This window comes from Equus przewalskii, chromosome 18, assembly GCF_037783145.1.
Source record: "Equus przewalskii isolate Varuska chromosome 18, EquPr2, whole genome shotgun sequence".
NCBI classification, from domain to species: Eukaryota; Metazoa; Chordata; class Mammalia; order Perissodactyla; family Equidae; genus Equus; species Equus przewalskii.
The window spans coordinates 58050442-58069296 of record NC_091848.1 but is presented as its reverse complement, the minus strand read 5'-3'; the positions used below and the strand labels follow the sequence as shown (position 1 = coordinate 58069296).

Sequence of the window (18855 nt, the reverse complement as noted above, 5' to 3'; positions counted from 1 at the left end):
TTTTTGAAAACAGCATGGATTTTAGCTTTTTTCTTTTATCACCACTGGTCTCATACTTTTTGAACTCCTTTTTCATTTAGAGTCAATAGCACAGTTTATAACCTTTTTGTGTTTTTTATACATAGCAGCTTTATTGATTTATAATTCATATACTATACAATTCACTCAAAGTGTACAGTTCACTAGTTTTTAGTTTTAGTGTATTCACAGAGTTGTGCAACTATTATTATAATCAACTTTAGAATATTTTCATCATCCTAAAAAGAAACGCTGTGCCCCTTATAGTAACTCCTCATTCCCCTTAATCCCCTCAGACCTAGGCAACCACTCATCTAATTTCTGGTTCCAAAGATTTCCTATTCTGAACAGCTCATATCAATGGAATCATACAATATGTAGTCTTTTGTGTCTGTCTTCTTTCACTCAGCATGTTTTCAAGATTCCTCCGTGTTGCAGTGTGTATCAGTACTTCATTCTTTTTGATTGTTGAATAATATTCCATTGTATAGATACGCCACATTTTATTTATCCATTCATCAGTTGACGGACATTTGGTTGTTTCCACTATTAGGCCATTATGAGTAATGCTACTTTGAATATCCACTTACTAGTTGTTTTAATGACATATATTTTCATTTCTCTCAGGTATATACCTAAGAGTAGGATTCCTGGGTCACATGGTAACCCTATGTTTAACCTTTTGAAGAAATGCCATTCTGTTTTACAAAGCAGCTGTACCATTCCCACCAGCAATGTATGAAGGTTCCGATTTCTCCACATCCTTGTCAACACTTATTATTATCTGTCTTTTTGATTACAGCCATCCTAGTGGGGCAAATACAAATAGAAATGTTATTGTATAGAACCTATTTTTTTTTTAATTGCTTCCTGTTTCTTACTCACCTAATAGCATGAAACTAGTTTTATACTTCTTTTATTTCCAATGCAGCCTGGCCTAGGTGACACATATTATAAGTGACCAATGAATTCTTTGTTAAAATTAGGTTAATATTGATTAAATGTTTGCTGAAACATCTAAAGATCTATATTACTTTCTGGGAACTGATTTAAGAACTAGTAGCCTACCAAAGGGACCACAGTAAGTTGAAAGACAGGTACAGAGAGATATGTTTCTTAAAGTCCAGAATGAACTCTCAACTTCTAGTAATGGCAGACAGAATAATTTGAATTAATTGCTCCTCCAGAGAACAATGAGAAAATCTAGACAAACTATTTTTTTAATCTACTCATAGATACTGGAGACCTAATCAGGCAGTGAAGATCATCAGGGCCAAGGCTGAGGAAAATAGAGAAAAGTGTAAGAGTGGAACCATAGAGACGAATCTGCCAACTGGTCACTTTTGTCCTAAGGGTATGTGCCAACTGTGGAGGAGATCAGTAAGAAGTTGAGCAGAGCTTTTGACACTCTCATCTGGATGGAGAACAAAAGCTGGAAACAGGGATGACCAAAGCAAAGGGGAGCAGCCCTGGTAAATCCCATAATGCTTTGGGTTTATAAAGGTTAAACCATAAAAGTGTAGAGATTGAGACTTAGCCTAGTTTTATAATGTCTCAATCCCTGATATTCTATCAAAGTGATCTTGCATTGCTAGTAGTTTTAGACACTTCTCAGACAAATGTAAATCCACTTAAGATGAATTCAAAAGCCCTATGAATCCTATGCAGGGTAAATTTTTTAAAAAATCTAGGCAGATCATGGTAAATTGATGAAAATGAAAGAAAATCTTAACACCGGCAAGAAGTGAGATTACCTTCAAAAGAGCAGCAATTTAGCCAGAAACTGACTTAGTAAGAGAAATCATGGCATTCTTGAGGCCAGCCCTATGGCCAAGTGGCTAAGTTCACACTCTCCGCTGTGGCAGCCCGAGGTTTCGCTGGTTTGAATCCTGGGTGCAGACATGGCACCACTCGTCAGGCCATGCTGAGGCAGCATCCCACATGCCACAACTAGAAGGACCCACAACTAAAAAATATACAACTATGTACTGGGGAAATTTGGGGAGAAAAAGCAGAAAGAAAAAGAAGAAGATTGGCAACAGTTGTTAGCTCAGGTGCCAATCTTCAAAAAAAAAAAGAAATCATGGCATCCAGAACACATTGAAATGATCTTTGGGTTCTGGAAAACAAATATTGCCAATCTAGAATTCTACATGCAGTAAAATATCTTTCAAGTAAGTGACATCCCATCAACTTTTCCGTATTCTATTAGTCAGAAGCTAGTCACAAGTTCTACTTGCTTTCAAGGGGATGGCTTTATACAAGGCAATGACTCATCAGGGTCTGTTTAGGATATGTTGGCCACAGCAAAATAAAGACATTTTCAGACAAATGAAAACTGAAACATGTTCTTCATGTGGAAGAAAAGGATTCTATGTGAAAACCTAGACAAGCAGGAAGGAATGAAAAACGTTGAAAAGAATAAATGTACAGGTAAACGTAAAAAACACTGACCCTATAAGACAATAATAATATCTGTGGATCATATATATAGAATTACAATACATGAAAACAATAGCAGGTGAGTTTCAAAGAACGTTTTTTGGATATAGAGTGTTTCAATATACTTGCATTTTCTGGGGAGACAGTAAATGTGACAAATAATATTAGACTTTACTGCTGATGCTAGTCTCTGGGACAACCATTAAAATAATTTTTAAAAGTTTAACTGCCAAACTTGTAGAGCATTAAATGAAATAATAATAACAATGAAATCAATCCAAAAGATGGCAAGAAAGGGAGAAAAGGAACAGGTATGCCAAATAAAAAATGAATTCTAATACAGTAGATTTAAACTCAAATATGTTGGAACTCATGTTAAATTTAAATGCTCCAGATAAAAAATAATTTTCAGACTGAATTTTAAAAATAAAACAGCAGCAACTGTAGGCTGATTATAGGGGCAAATCTCAAATATAAACATATAGAAAGCCTAAACTTAAAAGATAAAAAAAAGTCATACCATACAAATACTTATGTAGCTAAATCAATATCAGACAAAATGACTTTAAGGCAAAAAGCATTAGAAGAGATTAAAAGGGAAACTTCGTAACGATGCATCAGTCAATTTACCATGAAGATACAGCAGTTCTAAGTTGTTTGTCCCTAATAATATATCCCCAAATTTTATGAAGCAAAGATAGACTGAACCTCGAGGGAAAATAGTGTATCATCAGAGAGGGAGCTGTTGGTACACCTTCCTGGTTACTGATAGAACAAGCAGAAAAAATTAAAGTAATAGAATATTTGGACAACTCAATTGATAAACGTGACTTAATTCACAAACAGAACACTGAATTTAACAACAGAAAAGCAGATGTGCAGTTATTATTTACAAAAATCAACCTTACGCTGAGCCATGAAAGCAATTCCCAACACGCTTTCAAATGACTGATATCATACAGAAAATGCAGCGCAAATGCAGTCAAGCTAGAAATCAACAATGAGCAATAACTAGGAAATCTTCACACGTTTCAAGAGAGTGCAGTTCATTTTTAAATAAGCCGTAGATCCAGGATTAATTCTAATAGTAAACAGAAATAGTTTGAACTGCAAGAACATGAAGATACAATGCATCCAAGTCTGTGGGGTGCACTCAGACGTGTGCTTAGAGTGAAATTTATAGCCTTAGAGGCAAAGATGAGAAAAGAAAACAGGCTGAAAAATCAATGATTTAGGCATTCACGTACAGAAGTGAAAAAAGAGCAGCAACTTAATCCTAAAGACAGCAGACGGAAGGAAATCATAATGAGTTCAGAAAATGATGAAACAGAAACAGAATTCAATAGAAAAGAGCAACCAAGCCAAATGTTGTTTCTTTGAAAGAAATAATAAATCCCTGGGGAGACTGATAAGAAAAAATAATTCAGAAAGCACAAATAAACAATAAAAGGAATCAAAAACAGACAGACCCTAAACACAATAAAAATATGATTCTCTGTAATTATGAAGACTTTTATACCAATGGATTTGAACATTTAATGACATTAACAACTTCAAAAACAGTACAACTTTCCAAATCTGGCAAAAGAATAGAAAATATGAATAGATCTATAACTACTTAATCCCAAATTAAAAACCTTTCCATAAAATACTCCAGCCCAGTAGACTTCAGAAGTGAATGCTACCAATTAATTAAGTAATGCGGTTCTCACACAAACTCATTCAGATAATATCTTAAAAAGGAGAAATACTTCTCAACTCGTTTTGTGAGGCAGCCTGATACCAAAACCCTACAAGGACATCATGAGAAAGGAAAATTTCAAGACAATTGCACTGATCAACACAGAGGCAAAAATTCTAGGCAAAACATTAACAAACCAAGTCCAAAAATATGTAGAAAGAATAACCCATCCTCAACAAGTAGCATTTCATTGAGAATGTAAGGCTCCTTTCAATGCAAAGATTAACCAACATAATTTACCACAGTAACAGAAGAAAGGAGAAAAATCATAAGATTGTCTAAATAGGTGAAGATAAAGGCATGTGATCAACTATGACATTTACTCACGATTTCAAAAACCTCTTTGGTACAGCCACATGGGAAATAGTTTGGCGGTTTCTCATAAAACCGTAATGAAACCACCATATGACCCAGCAACTGCACTCATGGACATTTATCCCAGAGAAAGGAAAACTTATATTCACACAAAAATCTATACATGAATGTTCATAGCAGCTTTATCCCCAAACTGAGCCAATCCAGATGTCCTTCAGTGGCTGAGGGTTTAATAAAGTGTGATATATCCATATACTCATACTATCCATGATATCGCCGTACTATGGAAAACTACCCAGCAATAAAAGAGATGAGCTATTTATTTATGAAACAACTTGGATGAATCTCCAGGGAATTATGCTGAATGAAAAAAGCCAATCCTGAAAGATTACATACTGTATGATTTATTTGATTTATATAAAAATTTTTAAAAATCAAAAGTTTAGAAATAGAGAACCGATTAGTGCTTACCAGGAGTTAGGGACAGTAAGCAGGGAGAGGATGGAAGGGAAAGAGGTGTGTTCATAAAAGGGCAACACGAGGACTCCTTGTGGTGATGGAAATCATCAGTATCTTGACTGGTGGATACAGCAGCCTGCACGCGAGATAAAATTGTACAGCACTAAACACACGAGTGTGTGTCAGACTGGGGAATCTGAATAAGATTGGTGGGTTGTCGTGTCAAGGTCCTGACTGTCATATTACAGTATGGCTCTGTAAAATGTCACCATGGGAAGGAACTGGATAAAGGGTACCCAGAATCCCTCTGTATTATTTCTTACAACTGCATACTAATCTGCAAATTATCTGAAAATAAAATGTGTAATTAAAAAAATAACTCCTAACAAACTAGTAATAGATGAGAACTTCCAATTCTGATCAAAAATAGTTCTAAAAAACACATAACGAACACCTTACTTCTTGGGGAAATATTGAAAGCTTTCCTTTACTATTATGAAGAAGACAAATAGCTGCTCTCCCACTTTTATTAGGCACTGTGTTAGAGGTTCCAGCTATGGAATAAAGCAAAAAAAATGAAATAAAAGCTATAAGGACAGGAAAAAATTAAAACAGTCACCATTCGCGAGTCATATGATTGTGTATGTAAAATTCCAAAAGAATCTATAGATAAATTTTTAGAATTAATGTGTATTAGCAAAGAGACCGGAAAAGTCAGTATACAAAAATTGTGTTTACAGTATGCAAAAATCAATTGTATACATTAGGAAAAAAGACCCGAAAATTTAAGATATGCCATTTACAATAAAAAAAATTAAACACAAGAATAAATCTAACAAAAGATGTACAAGCCTCTACATAGAAGACTACAGGCATTATTAACAAAAATTAAGGAAGATCAAATAAATGAAAGAATATACCAAAAAGAGTTTTTTAAAAATCAGTATTATAAAGGAGTCAACTTCCTTGGTTGATTTATGGAGCAAGTGCAATATCAATCAAAATCCTAAAAAGTTTTTGTTATTGTTGTTGAAATTGGAAAGGTGATTGTATAACCTACAGTGAAACGTGAAGAGGTACGGGGAGCCAGTCACTGTTAAAGAACACCGTGGGGAAATTTGCTCCACTGAGAATTATTTAAAAGAGTTATTAAATTATTTAAGAAATATTAAAAGGCTGTGGAAGTTAAAAGAGTGCGAGTGTGGCACAAAAATGGACAAGAAGTCCACTGGAACAGATAGAAAATGCAGAGACAGACAATGAGTACATGGACACACAATTATGACAAAAGTGGAGGTGCAGAAAAGTGGGTAAAAGATGGTCTTTTCAATAAATAGTGCTGGGTTAATGTATTAATTTTCTGTAGCTGTCATAACAAATAGCCACAAACTTAGGGGCTTAAAACAACACAAACTTAATATCTTACAGGTCTTTAGGTCAGAAGTCCAACATGCGCCTCACTGAGATCAAATCAAAGGATGGGCAGGGCTGCATTCTTTTCTGAAAGTTCAAGGAAAGAATCCATTTCCTTGTCATTCCCAGATTCTTGACACCACCCACGTTGCCCGCTCTACACCAGCTGGTGGCCCCTTCCTGCATCTTCAAAGCCAGCCATGTGGCATCACTCTCACGGTTCTTCCCTCATTTTATCTCCCTTTGACCACAGCCTGGAAAGAGTCTCCTGTTTTAGGGACCCGTGTGATTAGATAGGGCCCACTCAGATGATGCAGGATAATCTCCCCATCTCAGAGGCACACTTGTAAATCCGCATTGACGTGGGAGGTAACATATCAGCAGGCTGCAGGGATTAGGATCTGGACATCTCTGCGGGGCCATCATTGTGCCTACCACAGTCAATTAGATACCCTACGCAAAAAACAAGAAACTTTCCTTTACCACTCATCATATACAAAATCACTTCCAGATGGGCTGTGACTCTAAATGTGAGAGTTAAAAAAATTAAGTTTCTGAAAGAAAATATAGAACACATCTTCATGACATTGAGGTAGTGAATGATTTCATAACCAGGACACAAAAAACACAACATAAGATTGAGAAATTGGTCTAGATTAAAATTAAGAACTTTTCATCAAAAGATCCTATTAAAAGAGTAAAAATCAAGCCACAGAGCGGGAGAAGATGTGTGGAATATACATCAGCAATGAAGGGCTGTGTCAAAGTTTGGGTTCCCCTGAAAGCAGAGTTTGAGAAAAGGATTTGGGTACAGGATATCCTGGGGATGTCCTGTGTGTTACGCTTCACAACAAAACAAATTATCAACAGCAAAGAAAAAGGTCTTAAATGTATAGCTAACAGTTATTGAATGCCTTCTATGTGCTAAACTCCGTTCTAAGCATTTTATGTCAATCTGCTCAGTTAACCTTAAAACATGCCGGAGAAGTAAGTACCTTTCCAATCCCCACTGAGGAGGAAGCTGAGTTACAGGGTAGTTAATGCCCTGAGGCTACTGAATCTGGTTCGTGATGGGGGACTCTTTGTCTGTTTTGTTTACTGCCACATTCCCTGTGCCTAAAAAGTGCCCCTCAGTTGAATAAAGTGGCAAATGCAGGATTCAAACCCACACTGCCTGGGTAAAGCCTGCATTCTTAGTCAACCAGGGCAGACACAACTCATAATGTATGCACTCATTTAAAGTCCCCTATTCAGGTCCAAGCTATAAGAATAAAGATTATAAAAGTATAGGAAAATGAAAATTATTTTAAGAATTTCATCCATTAATCTAGACTTCTTAGAGGAAAGGGGGATGGGAGAAACCAAAGACGTGAAGAATGTTTTGAAATACTTCTCTTCCCGACCGGGTTTGTTTAGGATCATATTCCTGCCGGTGCCGCCAGCCTTTAGCCCCTGCCAATGAACTCCACAGAGTACGGGAGCCCACCCTGATAGCCCTTCTCCGCCCCGAGCCTGATCCTTGCAGGAGCCTCCCCAGCTGAAAGACATGTTGGTGTTGGCTGTTAGTTCAGCTGTCGTGGTTCCAGTCCCTGAGTCGTATTAAACCAAAATCAAAACCAAACACATGTTCCCCTAAGAAACAGGCCGCTGGGCTTTCACACTAAATACCGAGCATTTTTTCCCAGTAGTCCAGGAGCTCTCGCAGTCCGGGGATGCTGACCAAGAAATGTATTGTCCAGACTACAGGGCATTGTTCAGAAGTTTTTTGTTGCTGTTGGTGGATGGCGGTGGTGGTGGTGGTGTGTGTGTGTGTATTTGAAACCAATGTAGAAAAGTTCAGGCAGTGGTCTGCTCTCATTTTAAGAGAAATGATCACCAGTAAAATTTCACATAATAAAGACATTAAAGTCTCTTCTGAGAGATCACAATTTCCCTTCTGTTGGGAGTTGGCCAAGTTGTTTTTGGTGGGTGAAGGGAACATTCAAAAGTAGCATTCATGGTCCAGCCCAGTGGAGTAGTGGTTAAATTCATGTGCTCCACCTTGGCAGCCCGGGGTTCACAGGTTCTGATCCCAGGCACAGACCTACACACATTGTTCATCAAGCCATGCTATGGTGGCATCCCACATACAAAATAGAGGAAGATTGGCACAGATGTTAGCTCCCCGACAGTCTTCCTCAGGCAAAAAAAAGAAGATTGACAATGAATGTTAACTCAGGACCAATCTTCCTCACAAAAAGAAAAGTATTATTCATTGTTTTCTTGAAACATGCATTTAAATGGACTACAAATCAACAGTTGTCTACTGAAGCTAAAGAAGTGGCTGTTATGGTGACTTTAGATACAAGTTTTTGGCACTTAGGATGATTATGTCTCTAGAGAAACTATACAGTCTAACAAACTAATGTATACCTATTCCTTGTGCATTTTACTTTCTATGAAATTTATGTTTATATATATCCATTATATCAAATCATGATGCTTGCTTATTGCTATTTCCTCAATCCTACTGAAAGGGGGTGATTTATATTTTCCTTAGAATACATTGTTTATATCCAGTGATCTTTTATTCAGTCACAAAAAAAGTATTCATTTTGAAAGCTATGATTTCACATATTTTCACTAGAATTATATGTAATAAAGTTCCAGCCTATAGGGAACAATTTTTTTTAAATAGGCATATCAGGAGGAATAAAGAACAAATTTCAAATATCTAATATTGTGAACAGTATTATTTGCTGTTTATCAAATTTTGCATTTTGTTTATTATATTTTCATTTTTTTTATATAAAAGAGTCCACAAGTATAACTAAATGTGTTTTAAAATGTTTGTATCCTTGTAGGTCTTTTCATATTCTTATATTAGTAAATTGGAAAAAGAAAGCATTTATTTGAACACAGTGGGATGAATGGCACGGTAGAAAGAACCTAGATTTTTGGAGTCAAATCTTTGGAGATGAGTTCAAACCCAGCTTCTGCCACTAACTAGCTGTGTGACTATGAAGTCATGACCTGATCTCTCCTAGATTGTTTCCACCTTCATAAGAAGGAATACAACACCAGCCTTGCAGGCCTGCTGTGAAGGATTTTTATCCACCAATCTCTTCAACATTTAAGCATTTCTGAATCCTACTAACATAAGTATTGAAATAAATAAACCTCTTCTTCATCTGGTTATGCTACAGTTCATCAATATCTAAAAAGTGTGGCCCCAGCATTAAATACAAATATGATAAGGTGTGAGACATAAAGCTCCTCAAGTCCTTAGTTATCCTTATCACCATGTGGCACTGACCAGCTGCTTCTGGGAGGCACCAGGAAGTGTGTGTTGGACGGGTGGACTCTGCGAACATAACTCGCTGCACAGTTGCAGTAAGACTAGTTATCTCCTGTGATCTGGTCACTAAAATTACTTACTGAAAACTGAATTGCAGCCATGAGGCTTCAGAAGAGGCTCACCTCCAGCATCGTTCGCTGTGCAAAAAGAAGGTCTGGTTGGACCCCAATGAGATCAATGAAATCGCCAATGCCAACTCTCATCGTTGAATCTGGAAGCTGATCAAACATGGGCTGATCATCAGGATGCCTGTGACTGTCCATTCCCTGGCTTGATGCTGGAAGAACATCTTGGCTCACAATAAGGGCAGGCATATGGGCATGCGCAAGCAAAAGGGTATGTAAGTGCTTGAATGCTGGAGGAGGTAACCTGGATGAGGATTCTGCAAATCTAAGAAGATTGACCACCACCCCGTGTATCACAGGCTATTCCCGAAGGTAAGGGGAATGTGCTCAAAAACAAGCAGATTCTCAGGGAACAATCCACTAGCTGAAGGCCAACAAGGCCAGTGAGAAGTTGTTGGCTGACCAGCCTGAGACCCACAGGTCTGAGATCAAGGAAGCCTGTAAGAGCCATGAGGAGAGGCTCCAGGCCAAGGAGGGGGACGTCTTCAGCACTGAGAACAAGAACTAAAGCCCCCTCTCTTGTCTGCACACAGTGGCCATGGCGATGGTACAGGCCAATCATTCAATGAAGCAAGGCTTCATCTGCCTGAGGGGAAAAAGAGTGAACTGCGTTTGTTTTTCTGTCAACTCTTTGGTCATAGTCAACATTTAGTCAACTAAAAATTGGTGCATGTGAAAAATTGTCTTCTTCATATGATCTACTGTTTAAAAAGATCTCCATCCTTCTGTTTATGGGTTATTGATTTATTGAACTGAAATATAGGATTTTAAACTCATCGTTAGTTACATTTCATCATGTTGCCTCAGCCAATTTGAATTAAACTGCTGAGTTGTGTTGGCCCTTGGTCTGTCGTTATGCGTGCTAATTATTCCTTCCAGATTTGTGACACTGTAAACTTGATTAAAGTGTAAAACTCTATTCATCCACATTGTTGACTTAGAAAAGATCAAAGGAAAAGTTGGTTTTTCCTGATATTTCTTTTACATTTTCATTCCTCCCATGTTTTTGTGTTTGCCCTTTAAATGTTTGACCATCTACTTTGTTCGTACTGAATGGGTATCTGTTGATGACCTAGTCTGGCTAGAGGATGGTGATACCAAGTCACGACGCAGTGAGTGCCTTCAAGGAGCTCATTAACTAGTAGAGACGGTGTACAGGTAAGCAAGCAGTTACAAAGGTGTGGAAGGAATTACTGTAACCAAGGAGCACGAAGGTGAGATACCTAACCCAGAATGTAAAAGTCAGAACTGTATTCTGGAGGATATGATGGCCACAGTAAGTCTGGAGGAAGAGACTGCAGGACACATGTGCAGGCACGTGGATTTCTGGAGATGCCTCCTCTCTCTTTCTCACCAGAATCACGTGTGACATTCCTAGCTTTTAAGGCTAGGAATTGAGCTATCTAGATAAATTACTTCGTTCTTTCACTCTTCCATCCATAAACATTTTTAAAGGACACATTCAGTGCCCAGTACTGTGTTAAATGCTGTGTTCTGTTTTAAAAACTCTTAAGATGGTATTCTCTGCCTTCTCCCTACTCCATAAATTTGGGGAACTTTTGAAACCTGTTTTTCCAGAGTGAAAGTACTCATCTGGTTCTGCCCATTGTTTCTTCCTTGACAACCAACAACTTTAAACCTTCAGGTTCCTTTTTACTTTCAAATTATTCAGATCAATATACTTTACTGGGTGCTTTCTATGGGCAAGGCCCTGTGTTAAATGCTCTGGGAGATATAATGATGACTAAGGCTTAGGCCCCTTCCTCATGAAGCTTTAAACTAACAGGGGAAATGTGCACAGAGAACGTGACAAAGAGAATAATACATGCTCTACTAAAGTATTTTATTTTTAAAGATAAGAATTTCTTGGTTAGAGAAAGACAAATACTGGATGATCTCACTTATATGTGGAATCTAAAAAAGAAAAAAAAAAAACCTGATAGAAAAAGAAATCAGACTTGTGGTGACCAGAGGAAGGGGGGTGGGGGTAATTGGGGAAGATGGTGAAAAGGTAGCCTTCCAGTTACAGATGAATAAGTGCTGGGGATCTGATGGGCAACATGATGACCATGGCTAACGCTGCTGTGGGATGTTGAGGACAGTTGTTAAGAGAGCTAATCCTAAGAGTTTGCATCACAAGGAGAAAATTTTTTTTCTTTATTTTTTATTCTTTCTTTTCTTTTTATTGTATTTCTATGAGATGACGGAAGCTAGCTGAACCTATTGTGATCATTTCACCATACATGTAAATCAAACCATCGTGCTGCTGCACGCCTTAAAGTTATACAATGATGTATGTCAATTATTTCTCAACAAAACTGCAAAAAACAAACAAAAAGAATTTCTTGGTTAGAATTAAGTCCCAAAGAGAACCCCTCATTTCTTCCTTAATCATTAGAGAGACGAGGAGGTGAAATAACATGTAAGGACAGAAAGTTCAGATTAGGCTAAAAATATTTTTAAGAGGGGTTGTATAATTTAAAAAAAAAAAAAAAAGGTGTCTTTGTGTTTCCAGCACATTCCAGGGGAGAGGGTGCATGGATGTTACATAGCCAGTCTGATCACATCCCATAATTCAAAAGTCAGTTCATTGGGTTACCAAAATTTAACAGTGGACCAAATCATAATAATGGATCATCCATTGTTATCCATCATAATAAGATCAAATTAGATTTAAAAATGTGTTGGAACTAAAGCGTTACCCATGGGCTTTCACTTTCTACATTACATATTTCTTTAATTTGGGGATACTTTATAATGATCATGCATTACATTTGTAATTCGAAAACAACAGTATGTTCATAAATAAGTATGTGGAGCTTCCCTTGGGGAAAGGCATTGTACTAATTCTCTAGAAAGATGTCTGTTAGGTACCTTTTTCAAAATGAAAATATATGACTGTACATATATATTATTATAAAAGTTTGAAAAATATGGAAAATAGAAAAAAGAAAAAAATCCCCTGTTAAGCGCCCACACTAACACGGTTACTGATGCTGATGGTGCGTTTCCTTCCTCTCCTTTTTCTATATGTTGGTGAGGTTGTTTTTAAGTGATTAGATAGCAGTATTTCTTAGTAATATGTAACCCACAAGAACAGGAACATTTTCTTCATATGTATCCAGTTCTGTGTTTTGGCCAAGAGGGATGATAGAATCATGGAATATTTACATGAAAAGATCTTATAGATCATCCAGAAATATCCAAACTCATATTATCCCCCACTAAATAAAATCTTTATCTTCTAGATTTACTATCTTGTAGATGGGGTCATATTAACAGTAATAATCCAGACTTTGTGGGCACTTGTCCCCACCTGCTCATATAGGACCCTAATCTTCTCAAAAGTTCCCCAAATTCCTCTGGGAGTGCAGGTAACATTTTACACATCCTATAAGTAAAACCAATGAACTATCTCATCCGTTAACTATCTCGTCAGCTACCATTTTCTTTCCTCTCCCGGCTCTAACTTTCACCGGCTAGATATCGTGAAGGGCCCAGCACCGCCTCCCCAGGATGCTGCCGTGGAGGTCCGGGGAGCTCTGCCGGGCCAGGCCATGCAGGGGTGCATGAGAAGCGGCGGCGGCCCATTCTCCTTTCCTAGCAGAGGGTTCCCCAAGTGCCATTGTGCCCCATGTCTTGCAGAATTTTTACTGAGATGGCTCTTTAGGAACGTACTTAAACCCATGCTACCCAAAATGTGGTCCATGAACCAGCAGCATTTGGCGGAATCATTAGAAAGGCAGAACCTCAGGCCCCGTGAAGGAGAGTCTGCATCTGAACCAGAGCCCCAGGAGATTCACATGCAGATTACGGTTTGAGAAGCACGGACTCAAACGCCCACTTGGGACTAAGGCGTGAATTCAACTGAGGACAAGAGCAGTTTTGAGTCAGGAAACAAAAGTGACAAATAACAGGACTTTTCATAATGATCCCTTCCGTTTGATGATCTTATCTTTGTGACTGAGCCAAACTTGGGATCCTGGGCTCCTTCTCTTGGGATGAGCTCTCCCTCAGGAAGCGCCCTCACTCCTTGCTTCCTCGTCGAGATAGACTTTGGTGACCTGCCAGTTCCACTTCAGTCAACCAGACGTGGCTTGTGTTCAAAGTAAGAATACACCAGACTTATGGGGAAGTCTTACCGGGCTGCTCACATAAAATACATTTTTACTTAATAGATGCTGATTCAGCACCTATTATTTACAAAACACTGGATTATGGGCTGTGGGAACACCAAAATAAGTACAATAATCTCTACCCCAGAGGAGGGTAAGTAAAGAAGGAGGATGCTGGGCCAGGTAGAGACTTTCCAGACACAATTTGAGGAAGGAGCCAAAGGTTCCCGACTGGAGCAGTCTCACTGTATTTTGGAGGAACCACTGCTACATCTGGTCCCTGCAGCCTGGGTGTGCCTATTTTCCAGGTAGAAGGCTCTCCTCCATATCCGTTTCTCTGCATTCTTACCCACCTTCCAAGGCCAATTTATCAATGAAGTCTGCCCTGATGCCCTCAGCTAAACATACTTTTTGACCTTTCAGAACTCCCATCGTGTCCTGTCTTAAGAGCCGTTATATGTGTTGAGGCCTATGGGGTGGGGGATATGTCCTTTACCAGGGAAAGAATGTGTTTTAGTGACTCTGCTTAGATTCCCCATAGGACCTAGCATGAGGTACCATAAAGAGTTACGGAAGAACGAGAACAAGGAAAGGTAGTACATCTACTCTGTTAACACTTCCCTATTCCGGAAATATATCAGCCTTCTCAAATCACAGTCAGAGAGAACGTGAGAGAGAAGATGGAACACAGCCTGGATAATTAGGAGGATTGGCATTTTTTTCAGCTTTTTCTCTGGTCAGATTGGTTCTTTCATGCAGAAACAATGTCCTCATTGGCAGATTAGTAGCTGTTAATCTCAGCTGGATGGAATTTCATCTTGTCTTCAGCTGGATGGAAGTGAGCTGGCCATATGCCCACTAGTATTTAAGAAGTCCCTGACTTCAGTGGGTAGCCCTTTTATGCCTGATTTTTCTTGAAGCTGAGATGGCAGCCCAGGTCTGCAGCCTTCTCTCTGAAGAATGTAGGGTCGCTATTAATCATATAGTATCTTATGAGCTGCATGTCAGTGATGCTTATTTATCTATGGTCAGTATGGGTTCCTGAGCCACTGTGGGGGATCTGGGTGATGCTGTATCTTCTATGTCCTTAGTAACGGAGGTTATGGCCATGTTTGTGGTTTGAGACGAGGTGAAACAGCAACTTAGAGGCCAGGATTTTGCTGCTCTGTGGCTCAATGATTTAGAGCTGTGATTGTAACCTATGGGCTATGATAGGGAGAATCACAGCTCTTGCTCGTGAGTTCCCAAAACTATATGGGCATCAAACACTGATGGCAGACTGAATAAGTAATTTTGCATCCATATGCTATTTTAGAGTTAATGTAGATGTTAGGATTGATGAAATAGATTGACTTTAAAATGTCACAATTTATGCTGGGCTTCTGCCAGGTGTCTCCATAATTACTGGACATAAGAGCTAGCACGTGAGGTTCACAAATCTGGCCCTTAAAGAGGCCATAATAGCTGGAGATTAGGCGCCAGTGTGTTAGAACCTGGGCAGCTTCTCTGGGGTAACCCGGGTTCAAGAAGACAGCAGGGCCTTCTGGAAGTCAAAGGACAACCTAAGGACCCAAGACTGAACAAAGAAGTCCTCTTTAGGACAACCACAGTGACAACAGAGTGAGTTTCTATGAGATTTCCAGTCACGAAAATCAGCTTTTCTCACTCCAGTCCCCCCATTCTCACCCCGTTCCAGGCCTGTTATTACGATGGAGAGACCAAAGAACCTCCTTTTGCCACATTCTTCGAGGACCAGGCTGAGGTGAAGAGGGCACACGCAAGGCAGTTCCTAAAATATCTAAGGAAACATGAGAGTAAAATCTGCCTTCCCGTGATCCAGGTGACTATGGAACTTTACGGTGACCTCCACGGGGACTTCGCTGGGTCTAGAGAGCTGAATTATTAGTTGCTACCTAACTTGTTAGGTTACTCATGTTCCTACAGGGGATTATAGCAACTGACTTTGAGGCCAAGCTTGTGTCTTCTTTGTAGCCTCCTCATCTCATTTTGAGTAAATCTTAGCCACTAAGTGCCTGTTTGGCTTCTCTCAATGAGCCACACAAAGTGTGGTCTCTGGACCAGCAAAACTAGCATCACCTGAGAACTCGTTAGAAACACAAATTCATGGACCCCACCCAGACTAACTGAATCTGATTCTCCAGGGGTGGGGCCCCGGGAGCTGTCCCTTCACAAGCTCTCCAGATGATTCCAATGCTCTGCAGACTTTGAGAAGCACTGCTCTAATGGCCTCTTCCCAGAGCTGTGAGCATCCTTATACCAGAGCTTTGGTCTAATTCGGAGCACGTCCAGGTATTTAATATGGCTGTCTCTTCAACGCAGTAAAACTCTTTTGCTGGGATAGACACTCCAAAAGAGCAATCTGAACCTTAGTTGGGGGTATTACATCTAGCAACATCCCTACTTATCTGAGAGGTTCTTTTAACTCCAGCTTTATAAAGAGAAACTGAACGTCTAGTTGTAACAGAACTGAACGATGACCGTGAAATTCCAAATCTAATAGAATAGTGCATACAACTGTGCTAGTGTACCCATGCTTTGTGGCACATTAAAGTCATCTGGGGAGCATTTAAAAATCCTGATGCTGAGCTTGCATCTCTGCCAATTAGGTCAGAATGTCTGCAGTTGAAAGCCAGACATCAGTATTTTTAAGACTCTCCACTGATTCCATTGTGCCACAAAGCTTGGAAACTATTGGCCTCTGCAAACCTAATCATAATCCTACACAGAAAACAGGAAGAAATAAAACTGTGCCTGAGGTGGGAAAGTGACTCTCCTGTTCCTCTCCAACAGAGGCCTGATATAGACAACTGGGGAACTGGACTCCAAGCTCTGGAGTCTGCTCTGGAGTTGGAGAACACATTAAACAAGCTCCTGCAAGACCTGAAGACCTTGGCTTCTGAGAATCATGAAACTGATGTAAGTAGTTCACTGGTTCTGAAAGCAGGGTCATCTTCCACTTCTGGATTATGACTTGCTTCTGAGAAATGGGTCCAAGGCATTAGATCATCTACCAGGTGCTTGATTCCACGACCCCCCCCCCCCCCACCGCCATGAAGTGTATGAACTTATTTCTGGGAGAAGGTTAGAGGTGGGAGGAGTAGGTGCCCTGGTAAGGAGGAACGTAACTCAACACAAGGTAGAGAAGACTTTCCAGGAATAGTGCACTCTGGATAATCAAATAACTTCTGTTGGTGGCTTGTAAATCTCCTAGACCAGAAGTGCTCACATTTTCACGGGCAGCAGAATCACCTGGAGGGCTTACTGAAACAACCTGCTGGGCCCCGCCCCCAGTCTGAGTTCTAACTCAATTGGTTTGATGTGGTGGCCGAGAATTTGCATTTCTAACAAGCTCACAGGTGATGATGCTGCCAGCCAGGGGTTACACTTTGAGAACCACAGTCCTAGACTGTCCCTGCAAAAGTGAGTGTTACCGGTGACGTAGTATCCTATAGAATTCTCTGAAGTCTTCCTGGTTAATGGCGAACACTCTCCCTTGCAGTGGTAACTTCTTTCTCACCAACTCCCTTGCTTCTCAGAAAGTCAAAGTGAAGAAAATGCCCTAGTACAAAAGTTATCAACTGTAGATGCGTATTGGACTCATTGAGGAGCTCTGAAGAGGTATAGATGCCTGAGCATTATGCCAGAGCACTTCAATCTAAGTTTTTGGGAATGGGGTCTGGGCGCCTACTCAACCTCCATGTGATTCAAATCAACAGGGTGGAAACCATTGCAGTAGTAGCTTATTACTTAAATTATGTACTTTTGATGAGATGCCCTAATGCTCATACTCACTGAAAGTGGATATTTGTATTCACCTGGAGTCTTGAATCAGTGCTCCTTGAACTTCAGTATGCATATGAATCGCCCAGGCCCTTCTTAAAATGCAGATCCTGATTTAGTAAGTCTGCTGCAGGACTTGAGAGTCTGTGTTTCTGACAAGCTCCCAGGACTGCTGGTTCGTGGGCCATAATTTGGGTAGCGAGATCTTAGATTGCCTCCTGTGGCAGACAAGATCCTTAATGAGCCCTTCCCTGTTTTATTTCTGTAGCTGTCACGCTTCCTGGGAAAGTTTCTGGATAAACAAAAGAGAAACATACGCTATCTGGAAAACCAGGTTGGCTATCAGAAGGAATTAGAAAAGCTGGCCCAGAAGGAAAATCCATCTGAAAAGACTCCTGAAGCCTCGGCCAAAGAGGCTTAATGCCTGAGGACAGCACAGGGGTCTTCCTGTGGTAGTACGACCCAACGTCAGCTACTTAAGAATCTTCTCTTCTCCGTCTGACAGAAGATGGCCTGCCTTTTCGTCTAGTATCCTAATCATTGTTTTGCATACAAATAAAGCTGTTTTGCATTATAATTATGTGTAAAGAGATTGCTGTTGGAGCACCAGGAGGGTTAGCTCCATCAATGTAAGTTTGGTGAAAGCTTCCTGAGGCACGGTGGGTGTGTCAGACTTTAAAAACCAAAAAGCCTTCTCCCACAGTCCCAGCCACGCCCAGATGCAGAGTCAGGATTTGGTAGGTTCAGTCCATGTGGATATAGTAGAAATTAAGTAGTAAACCTTAGGTCTCACTAATACACCCCTCCCCTACAACTCATGCACATATTTTAAGTTTACAAAATAGTAGGGTTTTATTCCGATTAAATGCAAAGATAAACTTGAAAATGAAAGCTCTCGGTCTAGAAAGTGTGACTTCCACCTGAAAGAGATACAGTGGACAGGCAGCTGCAACCCAGATGCCCTTTCATCAGCCTAGGGAGCAGGAGGACACAGACAACCAAGAGGCTGCAGACAAGCATGTGGACGCCCCTACCCCTCCATCGTGGGCCAACCAGCAGCTATTGGGGTAGTTGTTTTCCAGAGCAAAC

At 39.8% G+C, this 18855-nt stretch overlaps 1 protein-coding gene and 1 pseudogene across 1 annotated transcript; both read left to right on the top strand.

Moving 5' to 3' along the window:
• The first annotated feature begins 9824 nt into the window (after positions 1-9824).
• LOC103561948 (large ribosomal subunit protein eL19-like) lies at positions 9825-10358 on the top strand (annotated as a pseudogene).
• A 3190-nt stretch (positions 10359-13548) lies between these two features.
• Positions 13549-18187, top strand: LOC139076965 (soma ferritin-like). The gene is made up of 4 exons (XM_070582158.1): positions 13549-13665; positions 15662-15805; positions 16777-16902; positions 18035-18187. Exons 1-4 carry the CDS (start codon positions 13549-13551, stop codon positions 18185-18187), a joined length of 540 nt encoding a protein of 179 aa, XP_070438259.1.
• Positions 18188-18855: the final 668 nt, after the last annotated feature.

Excerpts from the sequence above, each read along its gene's own strand:
- LOC139076965 (XM_070582158.1), top strand. The coding sequence starts at position 13,549 with ATGTGGTCCATGAACCAGCAGCATTTGGCGGAATCATTAGAAAGGCAG. Across the intron at positions 13,666-15,661 it reads AGATTCACATGCAGATTACG|GCCTGTTATTACGATGGAGA; the intron begins GTTTGAGAAGCA and ends ACCCCGTTCCAG. Across the intron at positions 16,903-18,034 it reads CTGAGAATCATGAAACTGAT|CTGTCACGCTTCCTGGGAAA; the intron begins GTAAGTAGTTCA and ends TTATTTCTGTAG.